The following is a 7,601-nucleotide window of genomic DNA, read 5'->3' on the forward strand; positions in this document are numbered from 1 at the left end:
GACGGTTGGCTCCTCTGTGAAGGAGGGGATAGTCATATCCTCCGACGACGAGGAGGACAAGCCATAGCAACGACGTCCACCGCAGCAGCCGCCCCTCCTCTCGGAGGCCACGACGGCGACGAATGAGTACAAAGCACAGATGAAGCTGATGCTCTGACGCTTGCTCCTCCACGACCATGGTCCGGTGCCGCCACCAGAGCCGCTTTTCCGCCGCGTTCAGGCGGAGCCGCATTTGCCTCCACGCCGACGGGTGAAGGCGGAGCCTCCTTTCCTCCCTGCTCTCCCTTGCGCAACCGTGGCCTCCAAATCAAATGCCGCGTGAAGTAGGAGCGGGAGTTGCCATTGCCACGTGCATGAAGGAGGAGTCGCCACTGCCTAGCCGCGTTGGAGGTGCTACCCCATGCCCCCTCCCCTCCCGCGCAAGCGCATCCTCCACTACCTCGGCGACAGAAATTCGTCTTCTCAAGGCGCGAGAGAGTACGGACTCGGAGGGACTCCGATATCTCATCGCCGCAAATCCTCAAGGACGAGATGATGAAGTACGGCGAGGAGTGGTCTCTGAGCGAGACCGCCGCCGCCACCTCGGGCAAGCCCCGCCATCTTAAATTCCGTTTGGAACGTGACCGGACATTTATAGTTAGCTTTGCATGAATTCTGTTTTAAACGTGACTGGACATGTATAGTTATCTTTGGATGAACATTACAGCTAGCTTTGGATGTACGGCCCCCGTATCATTGTATCATTGCCTCTGGCACACTTAGATAATTTGCATCTAAGAAGTTTTTCTCTATTATATGAGTGAGGCAGACTTAGATAATTTGCATCTAAGAACTTTTTCTCTATTATATGAATACTTGTTCAAGTCCATCCGTTATGTGTTCATTCTTCACGGATGCAACAAACGTTTGATTTGGTTTGAGGGGGGATTTGCAAACGCACCCCAGTAACGACTAACAATAACAACACAGGCCAGAGATACTTTAGACAGCAGCTAAATTATTCACCCAAAAGTATCAACCGACGGCTTAACAAAGGGGAGGCACATGCACACCCCGCTACCCCAGTAAAATCCAGCACTCCAGTGACGGACTAACAATAACAGCGCACCAGCACTATATCCCCATGTCCAACGTGCTGGTACAGATTACATACTGTATGACACAGATTTATTGCCACCACAAGGGGGTATGGGATTGCTCTAGCTCTCGGCGCTGACTGCATCGGCTGTGGCTTCCTTCTCTTTTACCTCCTCCGAGCTCACCTCCCTTGGCTTGTGCTCAGGTGCCTTCTCGGTCTCTGCCTCGGTGGTGACTGCTTCATTTGTTTCTGGGGATTTGCTTGTGGTGCCGTCTTCTGCGGGAGCTGCCTTCTTGATGGTACCGACCTTCACATACTTGCTCATGAACTTGTATTCCCAGTCTTGCAGTGCATCGAGCTCAAACGGCCCGAGGCCAGAGGTATCACCGTTCAGGTCCTGGGGCTCGAAAGACATCTTGGCTAGAGCTCTGCTGGCGTCTTTGCCAGCAAATAGGGCATAAGGTCCACCAGGTCCGTAGAACATTCTGCAGAAAAAAGGTCAAAAGGATAATTAGAAATACGAACAGAAGAACAAAAGCATATGAGATACTTGACACATTCATCATATGAATGAGAGCATGATGACAATATATGACAGTAGAGGATCCTAACCCATGGATGACTATGCATCCATCATGAAACACGACAGATCACCTAAAAGTATCATTGGAATTTAGGGAGTGTCCATCCATTAGTCTAGTTTTTGCTAAGGTGGATCCCACAGTGACCTCTTTCATCTAGCTATTTCTAGCCCAGCACTTGGAACATGAATTAAGAAGCTGCTACATAAATTTGGTTGCAGGTGAGCTTCAAAAATCATATGGCTTAAAACAAGCTCCAGACATAGCATCGCATCATCCCTTAGTGGGGAATCAGCCATACTGACCACTACTTTTTTTTCAAGAGTACACCAATTGCGTGCAATTTTACAAGAGCAAAGTAAATTTACTAGAAGCTCGAGCACAATGCGAACAACGGCTCAAGCACACCCAAACATGACCACTACTTTAATCCTTAGCGGCCATACAAGGCATGGGGCCTGGTGTGAATCTTTTAGCATCTGATGATACAGATGCTCATAAAGCTCGGGATGATAGATCCAAGATCTGTTATATTAATATTCCTCTCCTCCCACAAGATATGTGTGCTCCACCAGCAACCACAACTGGCATAGCAAAGGATAAAGATACGAAACCACATATCTTATAGCATTATTGAGCCTAACCATTTAACTTACATAAAAAAATGCAAAGGCCAAGAAACTCCTTTAATATAATTCGTGCAGTTGTTCAAGTGAAAAGTACCCAGCATAAAGGGGCTTTGCTTACTACAAAAGTAGTTCACCGACTATCCCAGCCAGTTAATAGTTCACTGTGAACTACCGTACCTGTTTCGATCCTACTCGATCTTGAACCCCCAATTATGATGAATTGCACAATTCATTCATACAAATACCAGTAAATCAGTCACCTGGTGTACTACCAGCATAACAACAGATTCACACAAATACTAGTAAACCAAGTCAATAGGAGAATCCATCAATCACATCATAAAATCGGTGGATAAGAGCAACTATTACAAAGCAAAAGATAGGGTTTCAGGCGAGCGAGATACCTGCTCTGCGTGACGTCATAGATCTGACCCTTGATGGCCATCAGGAGAGGCTTCTTGGGGTCGGACCCGTCGTACTGCCGGAGCTCCTCCTCGTCGACCTCGCCCAGCTGCACGGGAGGAGGGAGCGGCTCCGCCTCGGGCTCCTCGCGCGGCCGCTGCCGGGGAGGCGGCGGCGGCGCGAAGATCCCCGACACGACGTGGTACAGCGCGGCGGCGACCGCCACGGCGGTGAAGAAGGCCGTCGGGGACAGCCCCGTGTACGCTAAGATCGCCTGCTTCAGCGTCTCCCAGAGCTCCGCCACCGCCATCGTGAAGGCTGCTAAGCTCACCTCTTCCGACGAGGGGGTTTGGAGACTTCTGGGATGAGGGGCGGGGCACTCTGGTCTTTTCGCGGCCTTCGATCTCGAGGGGAGGAGGGTGTGGAAAGAAATATCTCCCCAGTTTATAAGGGGAGGAGAGGTTGGGTGCGTGTGTGAGAATTTCTGGTTTGGGTGCCCATCAGTCAGGGACGGTGGCGGCTAGCGGAGCGGAGTTCTCTAGAAGGAATCCCTTCGTACGCATATGACGAGACTTTGAGGGGAATCCGGACTCGGAGATGAGTCGGATTCGAATCCGCGACGTTTAGGAATAGATATCCCGGTGATTTTCTGCCTTTTATACCTGGTATTGATTGCTAGTATTACTGATTGGATGATGATTTTAGATTGCTGTGGTCTCTCCGGTGGTGATCTTGAAGCAAAGAGATGCGATGTTGTGCGCCAAGCCCTAGCACGAGCCGACTCCCTTACAAGCAGATTGATAGCTATCATGATTGACCATCTAGCGACGACTTTAAGTGGACTCTGAAGCGTAATTGATGTAAAGTGCAATCAAAAATTCCACGGAAGAGCAACAACAACAGTAGTATGATCTAGTGCTTCGAGAAGCCCGCGAGAAGATGCGAGCTGCCGAGCAAAACACAAGGCAAGTATGAAAAATTTGTCGAGGAGAAAAAAAAGGCTCGCCGTCTCCAACCAGGAGTTGTAGCAGAACTTTGACATTTTGTAAGGTGCGCTCTGACATTCCTTATCCCAAAGCGGATCTAATCCACCTTTGTCATCTCCATAGGAGCTGCTTTTTGCCTGCAACCTCGTCGTCGTGCCTAGCAGCTGACGACGTCTCTGAGATGTGCTGCAACAAGTCAAAGAGCTCGAGTCACTGCAGCTGCGGGACCACACCTTAATTGGTGTGGTGCTAGAAGATAGAGTATTAGGGGGAGGGGAGGTGCTGCAGCGAGTCATAAGGGGCAATGATAAGGTGTTGCAGGCGACACACAACTTGGTGTTGCAGAACTGCACCTAAGGATTGCAAGGGAGCCTCCTCCTCCTTTACAATCCCTCTCCCAGCACTAGTCGACAAAGATCGCCACGTCGTTACCACAAGAAAGTTGACCGGTGCTGATGAGGACATCAATACCATTGTTACACCTACAGCCCCTGCTGCTATACATACTGGACCAATTATTAGAGCTCGCGCACGCCAATTAAATTATCAGGTACTTTCGTTTCTTAGTAATGATTCTAATGTTCATGAGAATATGATGATGCCTAAATTGGATACATTTGTTTTGCTTACAAATGAAGGGCCTGGCATGGATAAGAGGGATGAACACTGGAACAAGACCAAGCATGGAGATGATGGCATGCGCAAGGGGATCAAGAACGGAGTAAAAAGTGATGATTTCAAGACTTTGAAGCCACCATAAGGGGTGCATGAAGCCTTGGACGAAATATACAAGATGCCACTTCATAAATTTCGTCCAGAGGCTATTCTAGGTGCTGCGTCACCTTATTATTAGGTCAGGCCCATGTATTTTCGAAATACTTAAGTATAGGTTGTTTTTAGAGTCCGTATGTGTGGGGAAACAAGAGATAGGGTTGGTTTCGGACCCCTCCTCGAAGGGCCACGAAATTCCCCCCTCTTCCTCCGTATATACAGCCCTTAGGGCGTCGTTTAGACTTTGGGTTTTGTTTAGATTAAAGTTCGCCATAGTTGTAACTTCGTATACTTCGTTTGTGTTCAACGACTAGATAAAGGCGTCACAAAACCCCACCTTGATCAATAAAGTTTTCCTCTTATATTCGCAATATCCAGATTGCAATCTTAGTTTCTTGCTTGTTCTTCGTTTGCTCGCAGGAAACAGACCCTCGTGGTCAGGTTGATCATGCTCCGGCGTGGTCAATAACCCTCGGAAGTTGGTTTTAGCGATTGCTAAGGCGCGACGTCTCGCACATTCGTAGTCGGATCGTCAAGGTCGACTCCCACCGAAAACGATAACCAACATCTCATAAACATCAGGACACCTTCGCCTCTATTAGGTGCACAGTCTGGCACCGCAACACACATGGATTTTGCTGACAACCCCACCACAAACGGTTGCGGTGATGCAACAGGGACAACGCAACAATGAGGAATTGCAAAACGGTTCCTATTACAAATTTACAATGGGTGACCGCAACATAGACCATGTGTGTAGTGGGTGACAAAAGGCCCACCTCGGGCAAGCGAAGGTGACCACAACATGGACCATGTAGCAATGGTGATTGCAGTATGGCACGTGTTGCAATGAGATGAAGGTCGACGCGTAGCGTGAAACAAAGGAAAAATGGTTCAGTCGAAAGCGCAATAGGGCTTGTGTTGCAAAGCTGAGCACAACATGAGCCTTGTTGCAAAGGATGGCACACCTCAACGATTAACGGGGGAGAGATCGGACGACTGTCTTGCAATCCATCCAGCGACTCCCTAGGCAATCGATCTTCTTGGATTATCACCCGACCAACACGTAGTGGTGCCAACACATTTTTATGCCTTATTACTTAGAGAACTAAAGTGTACTTGTAGTTATGTAGCACACTTGACAGCTACGTGTCTTTTTTCTCCTCCATAAAAAAGACCCCATGCTTTCCTTCTCCTACCTTTGGCGCGGTCGCCTATCCATCCCATCTCGGATGGCCTTTGGGTCGTGGAGGTGCAGAGGACCCCCCCCCCCAGGGGGGGGAGGGACCCTGCTCTCGCTCCTGTTAGTGTTGGGGAACATAGTAATTTCAAAAAAAAATCCTACGCACACGTAAGATCATGGCGATGCATAGCAACGAGAGGAAGAGTATTGTCTACGTACCCTCGTAGACCGTAAGCGGAAGCGTTATGACAACACGGTTGATGTAGTCGTACGTCTTCATGATCGACCGATCCTGGCACCGAAGGTACGACACCTCCGCGATCTGCACACGTTCGGCTCAGTGACGTCCCACAAACTCACGATCCAGCAGAGTGTCGAGGGAGAGCTTCGTCAGCACGACGACATGATGACGGTGACGATGATGCTACCGGAACAGGGCTTCGCCTAAGCACTGGTACGATATGACCGAGGTGGATTATGGTGGAGGGGGGCACCGCACACGGCTAAGAGATCAATGATGTAACGCCCCGTGACCGATGTGCCAGGTGTCGTCCAGTTATTCGCTGTTGTTGCCTTGTCATTGCTTGCGTGTCATGCATTGCATATCATGTCATCATGCGCATTTCATTTGCATACATGTTCATCTCATGCATCCGAGCATTTTCCCCGTTGTCCGTTTTGCATTCCGGCGCTCCTATCCCCTCCGGTGGTCCTTTCTACCTTCTTCTCATGTGTGGGGATTAAACATTTCCGGATTGGACCGAGACTTGTCATGCGGCCTTGGTTCACTACCGGTAGACCGCCTGTCAAGTTTCGTACCATTTGGACTTCGTTTGATGCTCCAACGGTTAACCGAGGGACCGAAAACGCCTCGTGTGTGTTGCAGCCCAACACCCATCCATTTTGGCCCAAAACCCACCAAAACCTCACCCATCATCTAGAGCATTCGATCACGATCGCGTGGCCGAAAACCGCACCTCGTTTGGACTCTCCTAACTCCCTCTATCTATATATATGTGATCCTCTCCGAAATTCGCGCAGATGAAACCCTAAAACTCCTCCGCGCGCCGCCGGACATTTCGTCCCGCGCCGTCGGACATGTCCGACCACGCCCTCCACCTCACCCGGGCCAATCGGCGGCCGCCACGTCAGCTCCGCCGCCCCTCTCCTTCACTCGCGCGCCGCCACCTGGCCTCCTGCCTCCTCCCCGCCGCGCAGCCCGCGAGGCCCAGATCCGGCCCACGCGGGCCCGGTCGCCGCTGCCGTCGCCCGCAGGCACTTGCACGCGCCGCCGCCACCTGCTCGCCGCCCACCACCGCGCCGGCCCCGCCTTCCTCGCCGTTGCCTCGCCGGCCGACTCCACCGCACTGCCCCGCTCGCCCCTGGCCGCCGCCGCCTACGTGCGCCGCCGCGCGCCTTGCCTCGCCGCCGCGGCCGGCTGCCCACACCGCGCCCGAGAGCTCCGGCGAGCGCCCCCGACTTCCCCGGCGCCGCCCCGCGCCTCCCTGCCATCTCCCTCATCTCCGGCGGCTCCTCCGGTGATTTTTCCGGTGATTCTCGAAGGACGTGCACAAACCCTAGATCTGAGATCTAAGAGAGGTTGACTTTTTCCCTAAGTCCCCGAGATTTCCATGTTTAATATGCCCATCTTCATCGTGCCATAACTTTGCATCCGTAGGTCCGTTTTGGGCATATAGCATATCAAAATGTTCGTCTCAGAGAGCACACCATTTCATCTCATTACATCATTTTCATTTAAGTTCATCTTGATGCTCGAAATTCTGTTGGAAGAGTGCTATTTGAGATAATTGTCAGATCTGATGCTCCATTTAGATATTTGTCATTTTTGCCATGATTATTGTGTGCATGATATGCCCATGAGCTCTACATGTGTTTTGGTATATGTTTTGCCATCTATCCAGAGGTGCAACCCATGTATTTTTGTGATGTGTGTGGTGACTAGCACAAGCT

The 7,601-nt window shown here is 50.7% G+C and overlaps 1 protein-coding gene across 1 annotated transcript; it reads right to left on the bottom strand.

The window, feature by feature from the left end:
- Positions 1–977: 977 nt before the first annotated feature.
- Positions 978–3,127, bottom strand: LOC125509106 (membrane steroid-binding protein 1). Its single transcript, XM_048673990.2, has 2 exons — positions 2,693–3,127; positions 978–1,563 (listed from the first exon to the last, which is right to left on the bottom strand). The coding sequence occupies exons 1-2, from the start codon at positions 2,998–3,000 to the stop codon at positions 1,200–1,202; spliced, it is 672 nt and encodes a 223-aa protein (XP_048529947.1). The 5' UTR covers positions 3,001–3,127; the 3' UTR covers positions 978–1,199.
- Positions 3,128–7,601: the final 4,474 nt, after the last annotated feature.

This window comes from Triticum urartu, chromosome 1A (assembly GCF_056163025.1).
Source record: "Triticum urartu cultivar PI428250 chromosome 1A, HENAU_Tu73, whole genome shotgun sequence".
Classification (NCBI taxonomy): domain Eukaryota; kingdom Viridiplantae; phylum Streptophyta; class Magnoliopsida; order Poales; family Poaceae; genus Triticum; species Triticum urartu.

Excerpts from the sequence above, each read along its gene's own strand:
- LOC125509106 (XM_048673990.2), bottom strand. The coding sequence starts at position 3,000 with ATGGCGGTGGCGGAGCTCTGGGAGACGCTGAAGCAGGCGATCTTAGCG. Across the intron at positions 1,564-2,692 it reads TATGACGTCACGCAGAGCAG|AATGTTCTACGGACCTGGTG; the intron begins GTATCTCGCTCG and ends TTTTTTCTGCAG.